The 16,614-nt window shown below is 34.4% G+C and overlaps 3 protein-coding genes across 4 annotated transcripts; 2 read left to right on the top strand and 1 right to left on the bottom strand.

Annotated features, from left to right (window-relative positions):
• Positions 1-7,280: 7,280 nt before the first annotated feature.
• Positions 7,281-11,859, top strand: LOC128177901 (malate dehydrogenase, cytoplasmic-like). The gene is made up of 8 exons (XM_052844802.1): positions 7,281-7,380; positions 8,573-8,671; positions 8,772-8,868; positions 9,241-9,416; positions 9,641-9,763; positions 10,374-10,550; positions 10,652-10,765; positions 11,230-11,859. The coding sequence occupies exons 1-8, from the start codon at positions 7,378-7,380 to the stop codon at positions 11,440-11,442; spliced, it is 1,002 nt and encodes a 333-aa protein (XP_052700762.1). The 5' UTR covers positions 7,281-7,377; the 3' UTR covers positions 11,443-11,859.
• Positions 11,766-14,186, bottom strand: LOC128177902 (uridine diphosphate glucose pyrophosphatase NUDT22-like). Of its 2 annotated transcripts, none has more exons than XM_052844803.1 (3): positions 13,511-14,186; positions 12,320-12,525; positions 11,766-12,173 (listed from the first exon to the last, which is right to left on the bottom strand). In XM_052844803.1, the coding sequence occupies exons 1-3, from the start codon at positions 13,976-13,978 to the stop codon at positions 11,981-11,983; spliced, it is 867 nt and encodes a 288-aa protein (XP_052700763.1). In that variant the 5' UTR covers positions 13,979-14,186; the 3' UTR covers positions 11,766-11,980. The 2 variants fall into 2 exon arrangements, with proteins under 2 accessions (XP_052700763.1, XP_052700764.1); XM_052844804.1 differs by having other exon boundaries at positions 11,766-12,167.
• A 91-nt stretch (positions 14,187-14,277) lies between these two features.
• LOC128175392 (radial spoke head protein 9 homolog) lies at positions 14,278-16,614 on the top strand. Its single transcript, XM_052840963.1, has 5 exons — positions 14,278-14,592; positions 14,720-14,882; positions 15,479-15,608; positions 15,955-16,101; positions 16,301-16,614. The coding sequence occupies exons 1-5, from the start codon at positions 14,366-14,368 to the stop codon at positions 16,459-16,461; spliced, it is 828 nt and encodes a 275-aa protein (XP_052696923.1). The 5' UTR covers positions 14,278-14,365; the 3' UTR covers positions 16,462-16,614.

Here is a 16,614-nt window from a genome sequence, read left to right as displayed (position 1 = left end):
TGGTATCGAACCCACAATCTAAAAACCCTCATTCCTGGTCCATTAACCACTGAGCCATTTCGGTCACAACAAAGTTCGGTGTTTAATAATTTTTTTCAAAACGTTCAATTGTTGCGCTACAAAAGGACATTTTTGAAGTATAGTGGGTCATCTCTCCACGTTTTTGTTGACTGAAATGGAATTGATTTCCATTAAACCTTATATAGAAAACGCATCGAAGGTCTAAAAAAATGACCCAATTGGGAGGTTTTTACAACGCACACGCTAGTTTAAATCAACATATTCCAAGTATTTGACATATTTAAGGGTTACAAATCGATTTCATGTTTAGTATAAACTGTTTTTAATATTCTTAAAAAGAAATTATCAGATTTGTTGATTTTTAAATTTTACAGTATATATCTTATCTTTTCTCATACAGGCATTTTACACGAGGTAAGATAGCGCAAATGTCTATTTGGTTTAGTCGTAAACTATATATATACAATTTGGTGTAGTCGTAAACTATATATATACAATTTGGTGTAGTCGTAAACTATATATATACAATTTGGTGTAATCGTAAACTATATATATACAATTTGGTGTAGTCTTAAACTATATATATACAATTTGGTGTAGTCGTAAACTATATATATACAATTTGGTGTAGTCGTAAACTATATATATACAATTTGGTGTAGTCGTAAACTATATATATACAATTTGGTTTAGTCGTAAACTATATATATACAATTTCAAATTTAATTTTTTCAGATATTCTATCTGATAATGTTATGATTTTTTCTGTTAAAAATGAAAATGTACTTACTTTTAGACCTAGACCTAATTTGTTTACATATGGTGATAGATATCTGAACATTATTCATACTACACTTCGTCACAGTTATGCACTAAATAACTTATTTCGGTGTAATATTATTAACAGTCCACTCTGTTCGTGTGGTAAACTAGAAGATACATGTATTTACCATTGTGTTTCACATGTAATAAATATAAAGATGCCAGAAATGTTCTATTTAATGAAATTGTTCATATTGTAAATCTATACATTGTCAATGTTCATGTTTTACTTTGGGGTGACAGTGCAATAAGTGACAATGAAAACAAACATTTATCTACATCAGTTTATAATTAAATAAAAAACACTGAAAGATTTAATTGATCTTAAAGCTACCTGTACGCCATTGTTAATCATATACATGTCAATAACATATATACATGTATGAACTGCCATTTTATTCACGGACCTTTATTCATGTTGTGTACACATATATTGTATTACATGTATATCTTTGTATTGGGAGATGGCGGTTAAAGGTATGGAATTTGTGCCCAATCCCAATTGTATTTTTGTACAATAAAATTATGTGCATGGTGCATGTACAATACAAGTAAAGCCAGCGGTCCGAACTCATAGATCCAATACTTCTCAAAGAAGCATCACCCAGCATTGGTTATCCTTTATATCAACTATTTAACAGATATCTGCCAATATTTACCTATCCAGAATCATGGAAATTAGCAAATGTAAATCCTGTTCGTAAAAAAGGTAGTCGTAATTACATTACTAACTCTCGCCCTATCTATTTCCGACCAATAACCGGTAGGTCCTGGAAAGATGTATTTTCAATCATCTTATGGACCGTCTTCATTCCATTAATTTTCTTATGCAGTTACCAAGTAGGCTTTATACCAGGACATTCTGCTGTCAATCAATTACATGTACTAGATATTACAAACACAATAGGTGAAGCTCTGGACTCCAGCAAGAAAGAACTGTCTGAGAAATAATGGAAATTCCATCCAGGAAGTAGAATCCCATAAACACCTTGGACAAATCTGTTCAAAACAAGATCATAGGAAAATTCATGTAGAAACTAGATTATTGCAAAGCATCACCAAGACTCAATATACTCAGGAAAAATAAGTTTTAAGTCAACCGTAAATCCGTGGATTTATTATATTTTTCTTATGATAGACCATTACTAGAATATGCGGACATCATTTGAGATAATATACCATTAGACCTGTTTAGGAAACTCGAAAATATCAACATTGAAGCGACCCCGATCGTCACAGGTGCAACTAAATTATCATCGAATGAAAAGCTTTTAAAAAGGTTGGATGGGATAAACTGTGGACAAGGAGAATGAAATCAGAACTACAATAAAAGAGTAATTTTAATATGAAAAGGTACACTAATGTCATTAATTTGTTTTAAAAGTTCATCTCTTTTTTGTGGGTATCTTAGACATTCGAGGGGAAAATGTCAAATTCAGAACCACAGTATGAACATCGATTCTCGTCAATTAAAAAATCCTTAAAATAATTAAAGCTTTATTCCGTCATAAAATGATATTTTCTTTTCTATTGCCAATATTGAATTATGTTTTTTAAGTTTTGACATAAAAATTAATAAAGTTGATGAGTTTTTAATTTCCGGTGCATCAAACTTATTCCATAATTTAATTTTAGTCCCAAGGTAGCGGCAGACAGTAATAAAGCGAATTGCCATTGGACCTAAGATTATATGCATGTTCAGTTGGAAAATATAGTTGAATTAAATCTTACGTGTTCTGTAGAATAGAATAAGTTTATGTTTATCCCTTCGAGACTGTAAGTTTTCCCAACAAAGTTCACTGAATAAAATGCTTTTAGAAGAAATAACTTTCAGTCCTGTTATTAATTCGTACCTTTTCAAGAAATTCAGAGTTTTCCTTTGTACAACTGAGCTTTAGTAAACATAACATACTGTATAAAGCGAATAAGTGCCACGGTACACTGTTGAATTATAACTTTTAATAAAAGATAGAAAAAACTAGATACGATCTCGTTACGAGTAACGAGTAGGTCTTCCGTTTAATTTTTTAAACGATTCGATTAAGATATCAATGAAATTTCAGAATTCTCCCTCAACCACCTCCTTTTAGATAATGTATACGATTGTCAATATCCTTTAAAATGCTTAACAAAGAGTTTTGCTTTTTAACATACAGCACATTAAAGATTTAATATTTTAGTCCCCTAAAATCTCTAATTACGTCATCAATGGGTTTGGAAATGAGTTTTGCAAACAGATATTGCTGCTATCAACAACTTTGCTTCTATAATGCATTACAAAATCTTGATCATTTTTAAGGTATGAGTAATAGAGTTTAGGAGTCTATTGGCCCCTAATTTAAGGGGCAGCCCCTTTTTCTTGATTTTATACGAAAGGTCTCATGAATACTAACATTTTTTGTTCTTACATCCATCTAAAATTGTTGATCACTTTTGAGATACAAATGATTGAATATTTTAGGGGCCAGCCCTCTAGATCCTTAATGGGGACAGAAATTCGTCTTTTGATAAGTAGAATCAATTTAAATCATTTTTTCAAACATTTTCCCTTCTATGATGTCTAACAAAATATGTATACTTCTCTAGTTATTTTTCGTCAAAGTTTAAGTACTTTGGCCCCTAAAAATCCCTAATTACGTAATAAATGGGCGTGGCAATGATTTTTTCAAATAGATATTGGTACGATCAACAACTTTGCTTCTATAATGCATTACAAAATCTTAATCGTTTTTAAGTTACTTGCAATAGAGTTTACGAAGGCCTTGGCCCCTAAAAAAAGGGGCCAGCCCCTTTTTCTTGATTTGTGTGAAAAGGTCTTAAGAATACAAATATTTTTTGTTCTTACACCGATGTGAAATTGTTGATCATTTTTGAGATACAAATGATTGAATATTTTAGGGGCCAGCCCTCTAGATCCTTAATGGGGACAGAAAATCGTGTTTTGATAAGTGGAATTAATTTAAATCATTTATTCAAACATTTTCTCTTCTATGATGTCTAACAAAATATGTATACTTCTCTAGTTATTTTTCGTCAAAGTTTAAGTACTTTGGCCCCTAAAAATCCCTAATTACGTAATAAAAGGGCATAGCAATGATTTTTTCAAATAGATATTGGTACGATCAACAACTTTGCTTCTATAATGCTTTACAAAATCTTTATCGTTTTTAAGTTATTCGTAATAGAGTTTATGACTGTCTTGGCCCCTAATTTAAGGGGCCAGCCCCTATTTCTTGATTTTGTTGAAAAGAACTTTTGATTATCTACCACTTTTGTTATATATGTTTTAACAAAATATCAACTCATAAAAAGATACAGATCAAAACGTATGAAAAATTTGAATGAAAATTCGTACCCAATTTTCGAGCCTATGCGAGCTCATAGAAATGGCGCCACTGGCGCAAAAAAACTACATTGTGCACAACTTCAACCTATAGTCTACCTATCCTGAAAATTTCATATTCCTATCTCTGATAGTCTCTGAGTTTATGTCTGCACAAAATTAGTCGTAAAAACTTACAAAATCGGCCGTAAATCGGAACCGGAAGTGCCGATTTCAAAATTTAAAAAAACTTCTAGAATTATGACCACTGGCAATCATCTGAGAAAAAATGGTCGAAATCGGCCGATTAGTTTTCGAGAAATCGCGTGCACAAAATTCGTGGAAAAAAATAATAATAACTAGATCTCGTTACGAGTAACGATTAGGTCTTCCGCCCGATTTTATTTTCATATGATACGATGAAATATCGATATTCTCTGCCAAATCTGCGATCTTGGTGAATCTAGGTTTTTTGTCTCGAGACCGAAAACGGACGAACAAAAGAGGTTTATGAAAATAAAAGCTAGGTTTTTTTTTATACATTTGTTTAGTGTACACCACTGTTAATCATGGAAGATGAAACACCAAAGATAATCAGTTAAACTTGTGAAAAAAATAAATTGTTTGAACTCTTCTGGTGAGTACCGGAAGTGACGGTTGACAAAAGAAAACCCGTTAAATATATCTTCAATCGATTGTCTATCATTTATAAAAGTTTGTGTCTCAATCACTTACAGTGACTAAAATCTCGCTGGTATCAATTTTGTAAAAAGGCTAGGTACCAAAGATATTTGAAATCTTGATTGTTTTCAAGTTATCTGTAATACAGTTTACGAGTGTCTTGGCCCCTCATTTAAGGGGCCAGTCCCTTTTTCTTGAGTTCAATCGAAAGGTCTCACGAATACTAACATTTTTTGTTCTTACACCCATCTAAAATTGTTGTTCATTTTTGAGATACAAATGATTGAATATTTTAGGGGCCAGCCCTCTAGATCCTTAATGGGGGCAGACTTTAGAGTTTTGATTAGTGGAATCGATTAGAATCATCAATGCAAACATTTTCTTTTCTACATTGCCTAACAAAATATGTCTCCTTCTCAAGATATATTGCATCAAAGTTTAAGTACTTTGGCCCCTTAAAATCCCTAATTACGTCATAAATGGGTGTGAAAATGATTTTACCTGATAAATATTACTACAATCAACAACTTTGCTTCTATCTTGCATTACAACATTTTGATCGTTTTTAAGTTATTTGTAATAGAGTTTACGAGTGTCTTGGCCCCTAATTTAAGGGGCCAGCCCCTTTTTCTTGATTTTGTTGGAAAGAACGTTTAATTATCTACTACTTTTGTTATATATGTCTTAACAAAATACCAACTGATAAAAAGAAACAGATGAAAACGTATGAAAATTTTGAATGAAAATTCGTACTCAATTTTCGAGCCCAGGCGAGCTCCAAGAAATGGCACCACTGGCGTAAAACAACATAATAGTGCACAACTTCAAACTATAGACTACCTATCCTGAAAATTTCAAAGTCATATCTCTGATAGTTTCTGAGATCAGCTCTGCACAAAATAGGTCGTGAAAATGTGCAAAATGGCCGATAAATCGGTACCGGAAGTGACGACAGAAAAAATCTCAAAAATGTATAAAGTTTACATCAAGTCCCATCTTCTGTGAAAAAATGATTGAAATCGGTCGAATAGTTTTCGAGAAATCGCGTGCACAAAATTTGTGGAAAAAAATAATAATAAGAAGAAATCGTACGAAAACTATAAGGTCTTCCGTTGGAAACGGAAGACCTTAATAATAAGAAACAGTACGAAAACTATAAGGTCTTCCGTTGGAAACGGAAGACCTTAATTATCCCGATCTCCTTAAGTACGCATGATGGCATTGATTCGTTTTGCTGAAATGATTTAATATCAGTCTGTAGTTCTCCTATATAGCCATTTTTCCGGTGGGAAAGATGGCTAGGGGGAAAAGGCACTATATAACACCAGTACTAGCTGATTTAAACTGAGGCGAATTGTGTTGGGACCGCTCTTTTGAAAAATTTGTTAAATGAATAGATTGAATTTCATAATTGGAAAGTTCAATACTTACAAGTAATGTGGTATTTGACACCTTCACTTTGTGTCGTATTATTTATCGAAATAAACAAAAAAATCAAGTATATTTTCTTGAATACTTATAGTTTCTTTCCCATCATTGACGTATTGCAGCGTAGCGCAGTGGGTTAGTGGGTTCACTACCTATCTGAAGGCCATGAGTACGAATCCCGTTGAGGACGATAAAAATTTTAATTTTCAAAATTTTCTAAAACGTATTTTTGGGTTGAATTCTGTTGAATTCTAAACCGGTGAAAGTATTTCACATGTTCATATAATAAACTTTAATCCACATTAATGTCGACAAATATTCCTTACCACCTTAAGGGGATGGGAGGGTGGCTTTGAATTTCTCTCAGTTGGAATACATAAATCCTATAAGTTAATTTTCCACTTTATTTATTTGATTTAGTTTTGCATTAAAGCGAATATATTCACTTATATAGGCCAATAATGAAATATCTATGTATTTATCATTCCAACATGATATTTAGGAAATTTTCTTCAACTCAGAAATGAAAAGTCCCCAAGGTGTTTGGGCCTTGGGACTTAGGAACAATAACTCTTACCTGAGGAACTTTCATTCCAAATAAAATTTGAAATATTTTTTGTGTTTATTTGCAATGATTTTTATTCAATTTTTTATGTCACATTTATTAAAATACATTTCCTTATAACATCAAGCAGCTTTTTCAGATGATTTGTGAACAGAGTAAGAAAATATGAACAATTATGTTTTGGGGAAATACTAAAAAAAATTGCAATAATAACATTTTTGAATGTTAAGAAGTGTTATATATTTTTTCTTAGTAGTTAACTTTTTAAAAATCATTTTACAAAAACACGAAAAAACATTTAAAAAATCTTTAAAAATACTTATCGTATCCCTATCATCATTTTAATATTTGATAAGTATATGTTTTGTGGTCTTCTATTGAATATTGGAATAAACTGTGGATGTATAGAGCCACCTTAAGATTAATTCCGGAAAAATAATCTGTCACCATACCAGTTTCTAAACTACACACCGACCTTGAACTTTCATCCTCTTTTCGTGGACTACGGAAATCTGAATACACCGGCAAACAAACAAAAATGGTAAATGTTCTCACTTCTCTGTGCATTTGTTGGTTTTGAGTTTGTTTTGTTGTAATTAAGTTTCAATATAAAAGGTTGTCAATGCTAAATCAGTTGTCATTTTAGACTAATGAAGGAAACAAGCAGTCATTTTGTTACTGCGTGTTGCTCGACCTTAGGTGTGTCATTAGGCGGAATGGTTTAATTAAGCTATCAAGACCATTACGATTATTAAATATCGGTTTACCTTTAAATGCCGTTCACGTTATTTATTACTGATATAGCTGGATACATTGATGTTTTTATTTTATTATTTTTAAATTAACATACTTCATTGATATAGACCACCAAGAAATGTTATTGAATGTATTGTTTCAATGTAGAATAAATAATTGAATTAATGTTTATATCAGTGATGGAAAATGTACTTTGTGCATTAAGATACTTCAAGAATGAAATATTCAAACTAAGTTCCAGGAGTTCAGTGACTGTTTTCCCAATAAAACTATCAACGGGTCATTTCTTCCGATTTAATTGAGATAAAGCTTATAATACTGGCATGCTTCTCATCAATACGCTATGCAAGACCTAGCAACATTATAATATGCTTAGGACGGTAACAATTGAATTTGACACCCCCAAGAAAACCATTGTCAACTGATGCGAAGGGTACTGAAAGTCTCAGTTTAAAAAAAAACCTAAACTGACTTCTGTTAGGAATTACATGAATTCTAACTGTACGCATATTATTTATGCACATGTAACAATTTGTTGTGTTACCAGTTGCCAAGTGTGTTGCTAATGCTGAGGGTAACAGAACGAATTATAAACTGCGTCTAAACAAATCAGATTTCAGTATTTAACATGAAAGTAAAATAATCTTTAGTGTCACCTGTGACCTCAAAAACCTTTCTATAGAGGCCATTGAATTCATGGCTGCAACTTACTTCTTAACTTGGCTGTAACCAGTTGACAACGTTCACTTTCTTAAAATTTATATCCCTTTAATGTCCACAGTCAGAGAGACTGACCATAGATCAGCTCCAACAATGAACATTTTCCCTTTTGCAGGAAAGCCTCTTAATGATATGATTGATTTATGTATCAGATCAGATATTTGCACGGTTTGATTTATTTCAAGATGAGTGTTTATAGTCCTCGTTATTGATTGATCTGTTGCTGGCTTTGACCTGAATTCTTTGACTCGCTGCAGGGTGAACCACTGAAAGTGCTTGTAACAGGAGCTGCTGGCCAGATTGCCTACTCACTCCTCTACTCCGTAGCCAGGGGAGATGTGTTTGGCAAAGATCAGGTAGGAATTGTCTTTAGTGGTGAATTCAACTGGTGATCTGAAACATTTTTATTCTAATGATAACATGATTACATAGTTTCTTCTCCCCTAACTTTTTCAGCCAATCATTCTGGTTCTGCTGGACATTGCCCCCATGATGGAGGTTCTGAATGGTGTTGTCATGGAGCTGACAGACTGCTCTCTGCCCCTCCTACAACGTAAGTAGATGTACCATGGTAACTAACATGGTCGTATTGTCACACAAATAGGTCATTCAGATAATTTAATGAATAAAATATGTGATGGAGAGTGGGAATCCAGGGAATGGCAAAAAAAAACCACAATTCAACATACAGTGTTTGGTTTTAATTTGATGATTGAACCAATCAATAAAATCAATTGCAATTTGGAGTTTGTCAATATTGTAATTTTAAAAACCAGTATGTACTTGAGTTTGCAGTGGTCAATACTACTCTGTAACACATATATATTAAAGTATATATAATTCGGAATATGAATTAAGATAATAGAAGTTGGTCACGACTGATGAGTAAGAGTTGTTGATTAACGTGGCTTTCCTGTTTATCTAGAGGTGATTCCATCCTGTGATGAGATGGAAGCCTTCAAGGATGTAGATGTCGCCATGTTGGTGGGGGCCATGCCCCGTCGCGAGGGGATGGAGAGAAAGGATCTTCTGGCTGCCAATGTCAAGATTTTCAAATCTCAGGGCCAGGCCATTGATAAAGTGGCCAAGAAGACAATCAAGGTAGGCTACTCAATTGGAGCGGAACATTGTCACAGACATGGCCTCTTTTCAATGATAAGTCATAATGCATAACGTTGAATAGCACCATTTGAAAAAATATAATGATTATCAAAAATTGTCTTTGATCATATTCATGGGATAATCCCATTGAAAAGAATTTAATGATAATGATAACCGTGTTCACCTTGTTGTGTCATAACTTAATTATATTGTGCCATTCCTAGGTGGTGGTGGTAGGTAACCCAGCAAACACCAACGCCTACATCTGTAAAAAATACGCCCCCTCCATTCCTCCCCAGAACTTCACTGCGCTCACCAGGCTGGACCAAAACAGAGCACAGGCTCAGGTAAGTCCAAAACCTAGGTCACAGGTAAGCTTTGTATGACATTGATTGAATATAGGTCATAGGTATCCCACTTCAAACTTACTACCAGTAGGTAAACCACTTAAAAAAAAAGGTCAGTGGTAAACCATATCAAATTATACCAGGTAGGTCACAGGTAAACCCCAGATGTTAGTAATCAATTTTCAATCAAGAGGAAATAGCCACATAGGTTACTAGTAAATAAATTTTGTTCAAATTTTGCAAAGGGAAGAAATATTCAATGATATGTGGGTGAACAGGAAGAAAACTATGGTTAGATATTCTAAGGAAGGTTAAGTATCTTAAGACAGAAAAAAATGAAAGATGAATGAAGATAACAATTTGTACAGGAAAAATGAAATAAGAAATGAATAAGTCCTTTCTGATTTGTAATCTTCTAAACATACTTGCATATTTTCAAAATTTAGTCTTACCATAATACAAGTAAGATTATTTATGAATGATCTCAAAGCTTCCATAGGTATTAGACTTTAACTTGTATCAATTTTCACAGTAAAAATAAAATATCTAATAAACCTTCAAAGGTAAAATAAATTGAAAGTCTTAATATCTTTAATTGATTTCTTTGTAGGTAGCTGCTCGGTTGGGAGTTCCAAACAGTGCGGTAAAAAATTGTGTGATTTGGGGAAACCATTCCTCCACGCAGTATCCAGATCTGACCTACGCCGTCGTTAATGTCGGAGGAAAGGAAGTCAAGGCCCGGGAGGCCATCAAGGATGACAACTGGGTCAAGAATGACTTTGTTAAGGTATTGCTGGCTTCCCTTTATGATGATTCTGTTTATTGACTACACTGCCAGACATCTTGTTGTTTTGATATAAGAGTTTATGAGGAGGTGTGTTTTTGTAGACAGTTCAGCAGCGAGGGGCCGCCGTGATCAAGGCCCGCAAGCTGTCCAGTGCCATGTCGGCCGCCAAAGCCATTGTGGACCACGTACATGACTGGTGGTTCGGGGTCCCAGAGGTAAGGCTCTGATATATACAGTTAGAACACCACAGCTAGTCTCACATACACTTACCATGGACCAACTTGCTGCTGAACTTTTCTGGTTTCATTAAAAAATTTATGCCCTATTCTGATTGGCTCTATCACAATTTTGTGAAGGGAATCTCGCCAATTTCATTAATTTGAATGTGTAATTTAAATTATATTAAAACTGTATCAGGTGAGAGGAGGAAAGTAAACCTCTCATGTTACAAAATGCATAGAAATAAATTAAATATATTAAAATAATATTTAAAATATATAATGTACTTTTATGAGAACCTAAAAGCAATTTAGCTTGTGAAAATATGCATTTCTGTTGATGTTTATTCTTAATATACCGGTACATGTACATGGATTTTGTATTCTCAATAGCATTTCTTTAAAAGGTCTTTTCTTATCATTGCATTGAAGTTGATACATTTGGATTGTTTTTGTTCCAGGGTAGCATGGTGTCTATGGCAGTTCCGTCTGACGGATCGTACGGCATCGAGGAGGGTCTAGTCTACAGCTTCCCGGTCCGCACCAAGCCTGACCACACCTATGAGATCATCAAGGACTTGCCCATTGACGACTTCTCACGAGAAAAGATGGACATCACAATGAAGGAGTTGGTGGATGAGAAGAACATGGCCATGTCTGCCTGCCAGGACTGACCATCACCTAAACTGTAACACAGTGTGTCTCTAGTGACGATTGTCAGCTCTCAGTGTTGTATAGTACTGGTGGATGTTCCTAGAACACACTCTTGACTTATTGTAGCTGCTTTAATGTTTTCATTCCAGCTTTGCTTCTAACCCTAATGTATGCCCTTGGCTTCCATGTATCATGGTTAATGACAACTCTTTGTATAAATATTTAACATATAAAAAGTTTGAGATTTTGTAATGAGAGGGATATTTAAGACTGCCGGCTACATATGCATTTATGTATGGTACTGAAAAGAAACAGACTGAAATAAACACAAACAGGTTGTTGATTTGATGTTTTGATTGATTTATATCAAGGTATGTCATTGCCAATCATTGAATAATTAGAAAAAATTCATATTAAAAGGAACTTAAAATGTTAAAGCTGTTCATTTATTTTTTCTTGCACCAAAGGCAGGTAATATAAATCACCAATCAAAGAAATTCTTTGACCAGTAATTCATTAATTTTATAAAAGGAAAACATTAGACTTGAATAAAAGCTTTCATCCATTGTGGAGTTTATACAACATGATGCAGCCTTTGGCTGATGGAGCAAGAGTGCTCCACATGTCAGTGTCAGGGGTCAAATCAAGCACAGTCTCTCGGTCAACAAACTGGATGTGGGTGGACTCCTCCGCCTCCTCCTGGCTCCCTTTGTTGTAGAGGTCCCTCACCTCTGTGGATGACAAGCTGCAGCTACAATACATGTAGAACAATTCACCAGAGTTCAGTGCGTTTATCCTCAAGACCTCTATGCTTCACTGACAGTTGTATTGCTTACTCCCAGGTTATTTACAAAAAACCCACAAACATTATGAACTGCTTTATGGAACCCCACAAACCTGATGATGAATTCACTACTTGGTCGCTTCCCAGCAGAGATATTCTGGGCCACGCCTATAAAGTTTGGCTGTGATAGAGAACTGATTGGAACATTAACTTCATCCACTACTTCTCTCAGGATGGAATCATAAAGCTCCCTCACTACTCTCTGGTCATTCAGCTCGGACATTTTTATCTCTTCTAAAGGAATTTTGCCAATGACTTCCTGATGAAAAGAGTATTTTAAATTTACACAATTCTTCAGAGAATTTATTTTACTTCAGTTTAATGATATTAGTTAAGGTTTTAAAATGCATCTCCTTGACATGAGAGTTTATCTGTTCAAAGGGCAAAGCAAGGAGAAAATGCATAAATGTGAATGTATTGAATAAGAAAAAGAAAAAAACTACTTTGTAGCATGGTATATAATTCTGGTGGTCTACTGAAACCATGAAAATTCCTATACATGTTTAAAGGGATTAAAGCCCGGATGTACATGTATCTTTTAAAGTTCATTGATAATATGCCACAGATAAAGATGTGATAACTTTTATCCCAGCTGAATTGTAAATGTCCTTCATAAACACAAAAAAATTTATCCTTCAAGGGATAAGATGTCTAGATAAACAGCCTTTACCTTTAATTCTGGTTGCGATTGATCAGTAGATTTTTAGTGTGTTGCATGCATGCTAAACCACACAGATTAAAGATTTCTCATTTATAACATGTAAGTAAGTAGATGCTTAGATGAATTTGTTGGTATATAGTTTCCTCTTAATATGAGTATGGAGTTTCATGGAGTGCGATGATACTCCAACGAGTCCTGCACTTTATTGGAAGAAGAAGAAGTATTTTACCCTTGGACATTATTTATCACATTTAAAGTACTACAAGCATGTATGTTTCCTTTTACCTGAGGCTCAGGGTATTTTACCCTGGGACATTATTTATCACATACTGTAGATTCCTTATTTTACACGAGTACTTAATTCCGCGATTCAACAGTTTTCCATCAAATCGCGAGAACATAAAATCGCGAATGTCGAAATTTTATCATAGTTTCATGTAGTTTATATATGTTCAAAAATTAAAAGCAAGATTTTAAAATTCGCGAGACGGCTTCTCGCGATTTTACGTGGATATTAATTCCTCGCGTTTAATATAGGAATATACAGTATAAAGTACTACAATCCTGTACATTGCCTTTTTACCTGAGGCTCTGGGTGACCCCCAGGGACATCCCACAACTCTGGAGCTTCAGCACAATGTTTGCTCCTCTTCAGAAACATGGCCTTATTGTCTGTAGTCAGAACAATAGCACCGACCCCGAGTGGATCAGACATGTATGCTTGACTGTCTTGAAAATCTCTGACACCATCATTTGCTAAAGACTTCGAATTCTCTGACCAATTTGTCCCAAGGAAATCTTTGTAACATGTTAGTCCCAAATCCAAACGCAGTGCATTGCCAGACAATGATACAGATGACAAGCGAAACTTTGTTCCGTTAAAGATTTTTGGATTTTCTCTTACTCTTTTATCCCAGTTGGCATTTATTTGTTGATCATGAGCATGGTGTCTTCGTCTGTTGAATTTCTCTTTAATGACAACATGCGTATTTGATTCACATATTTGCTGTGTGCACGGAACACTTAAAAGAACAATACTTTCGTTTTCCATCTTATTGAAAATAATAAATTTAAGAAACTGTTTTTTACCTAACTACAAAATAATGCTTCATTTGTCAATCAATCTGACACGACGCCGGAAGTGAATTAAAGTTAGGGTGTTCCAAAAAAACTTAATCCTCGGAATATATATTTCTTGATAACTGCGTAGTATCCATGTAGCCCAATTTTCTTCATTGCTTTATTAATACATTTTACTTATCATTGTTTGAATAGAAATAAATTATTTATTGGTGAATATACTAAGCGTTTCAGTGAACAAGATTCGGTCAAGCATGCGCAATGTTTACTTCGCCTTGGCAACAGCGCTGACTGACAACACTGTTTGCGTTTTGATTTCCACTCAAGGTTTCTTCATTGCAGTTAACAGCTCTCAAAAATGGATTCGGAAGGCCTTCATTTAAACATTGACTATGTCGGGAGCAGTGGAATTATCTTGAGTCCAGAACAAAAAGCAGCTTTACAAACTTCTCTTGTTATTCTGAAGAATTCCGGCAAATTTCACAGAGTTTATTTCTGGGGGAAAATTCTTGGCGTTAAAGATGATTATTTCATTGCACAAGGAGTTGGTAGAGATGAAATGGAAAACAGGAAAACATTCTACAGGTAAACTTGACTAAAACGTATATCTTACATTTAACCACAACGATTAAACATAAGGAAAAGATGTATGGCTTTTTAATTGTCATTTTGAAAATATTGTGTAAACTATATGTAAACGTATATTCTTCAGCAAAGATTGCGTACATTGGGGTCTGTTGCCACCAGCGACTAAAGCTATGAGGGAACAAAGTAAACTCGCCCAAGGAAGATTTACTGGTGATCCCTCCTATGAATTTGAGCACACAGAACAGAAAAAGTCTGAAGATGGCGAGGAAGCTGGGGAGGAGGAGACAGTGAGTGTCAGCACAAACAGAGAGAGAGAGAGAGAGAGAGAGAGAGAGAGAGAGAGAGATGTTGAGATTCATATATTGGTATATTAGGTTCTATATTTTAAGCAAGTAGAAAACCTTTCAGAAATCAAAAATGCGATATTCAACTGCTACTGGAGAACTTGAAGGACTTAATGAAACTACGGTAACTTTACACAAATCAAAAAATTGGAGATGGATTTTTTCTATTTTTCAATATTGGAAGGGGTACAGAAATGTATTGTAAACATTATGGGGTAGTGGATTCCATTCACATGTACTGGTCTATAAAATACACATTGTTGTTGAAGGATAGGTTGAAGATGAGTTGAACTGCACAATGGGTGGTAAACAATGTTTACATGTACATATACTCAGTCTGGTAAAGATGATTAGAAGAGTTTTATGCGAGTTGTTTGTTCTTATTGCAAAATATTTTAATTTAACCACCATATGTCATTAGTATAAGTGAACTGTATCTATTGTGGAGGGTTGAGGTTTATAACTGGTAAAGGATTTATATTCTTTATAAATTAAGGGTTTTATTTACTTTGATAATCAATGGTGCCTTAAACTTGTAGATCACAATCAAAGAGGAGGACAGGCTTTCCTCTGTTATTGCCGAGATTGATGAAGATGTGAAAATTGTTCCACGGTCAGCTTTCATCAAGACTCCAGATGGAAAAATCAATGCCAACAGAAGTTTTGAAGGTAACTTACCACATCTATCCTGAAAGCAATACAGTTACAAGTACAAGGAAAATGATTATATATATGTATCACAGTATAAATTTTTGAAAAGAATATACCGGTACACATTAAGATAAGTGCACTCAAAATGAAGTGCATCATCCTTTTCAACTGATTACGTGTACCATAGCTTTTGGGCATTTTGGGCTTAGCTTCTATAAGCTGGTTTTAATATTACAAAAGAGTGCACCTAATGGACAATAAGCAGAATGAAATGTGCTAAAACGTTGTTGCCAATTCACTTATTTATGTTAATACTGTTGTAAAATGTGAAACAACTTATAGAACTTTATGCATCTTTCTGTAGGTCTGTCAGTTTCTGAATCTGCCAAGCTGTGCTCCTACATGCACTTCCGTGACGCGATCTGCCTCCAGGAGAAGAGCCTGCTCCAAAAAGCCAACCTTGACAAGGCCATTGATTTCATGGACACCTTGGAGGAAGATATTCCTAAAGGTCAGTCAGAAAGGATGAACAGAAACTCATAGAAGCAGTCAACCAAATTCTTAAATTCCAAATTTTTAGAATATTTGATTGAAATACGTTGTTTGACTGAAAAGATTGAAAAATATAAAAATTAATTGAATGCTATAAAACATAGCAGAATTTATTTTTTCAAACTTATTTGATGAATTTTAACTTTTCCTGTTTGCAGGATCATGGAGTTTGCAGTTTGAGCGCGGCAGTGGGCTGGTGACCCTCAGGAGTCTACTGTGGTTAGGTTACGTCTTCTACCACGTGCCCGGCACTCACATGTACGGATCTTGTTATGTTGGCAATGGAGAGAAGAATCTAGACCTTCCATTCATGTTGTGAGGGCGTAAAATGACTGTGTAACCATCGTAATCAGTGAAGAGACCTCATGTTAGGAAGTCCTGATTCATTGTCAAAGGCTTCTCATTGTTACTTGTACATATCCCTATTTACTATGAAAAAATTATGAAAATCCATTAAATTATTCTAATTTCA

The sequence above is a fragment of the Crassostrea angulata genome, chromosome 3 (assembly GCF_025612915.1).
Source record: "Crassostrea angulata isolate pt1a10 chromosome 3, ASM2561291v2, whole genome shotgun sequence".
Classification (NCBI taxonomy): domain Eukaryota; kingdom Metazoa; phylum Mollusca; class Bivalvia; order Ostreida; family Ostreidae; genus Magallana; species Magallana angulata.
The sequence above is the reverse complement of the archived record's forward strand: the minus strand, read 5'-3'. Positions and strand labels throughout refer to the sequence as shown.

What these genes read in the sequence shown, in the direction of transcription:
- LOC128177901 (XM_052844802.1), top strand. An exon ending in ATGTGTTTGGCAAAGATCAG is followed by an intron (nt 8,672 to 8,771) that starts GTAGGAATTGTC and finishes TAACTTTTTCAG; the next exon opens with CCAATCATTCTGGTTCTGCT. An exon ending in AAAACAGAGCACAGGCTCAG is followed by an intron (nt 9,764 to 10,373) that starts GTAAGTCCAAAA and finishes ATTTCTTTGTAG; the next exon opens with GTAGCTGCTCGGTTGGGAGT.
- LOC128177902 (XM_052844803.1), bottom strand. Translation starts at nt 13,978, where the DNA reads ATGGAAAACGAAAGTATTGTTCTTTTAAGTGTTCCGTGCACACAGCAA. An exon ending in GGGGTCACCCAGAGCCTCAG is followed by an intron (nt 12,526 to 13,510) that starts GTAAAAAGGCAA and finishes TCTTTTCATCAG; the next exon opens with GAAGTCATTGGCAAAATTCC. An exon ending in AGTAGTGAATTCATCATCAG is followed by an intron (nt 12,174 to 12,319) that starts GTTTGTGGGGTT and finishes CATGTATTGTAG; the next exon opens with CTGCAGCTTGTCATCCACAG.
- LOC128175392 (XM_052840963.1), top strand. Translation starts at nt 14,366, where the DNA reads ATGGATTCGGAAGGCCTTCATTTAAACATTGACTATGTCGGGAGCAGT. An exon ending in AACAGGAAAACATTCTACAG is followed by an intron (nt 14,593 to 14,719) that starts GTAAACTTGACT and finishes TATATTCTTCAG; the next exon opens with CAAAGATTGCGTACATTGGG. An exon ending in GGAGGAAGATATTCCTAAAG is followed by an intron (nt 16,102 to 16,300) that starts GTCAGTCAGAAA and finishes TCCTGTTTGCAG; the next exon opens with GATCATGGAGTTTGCAGTTT.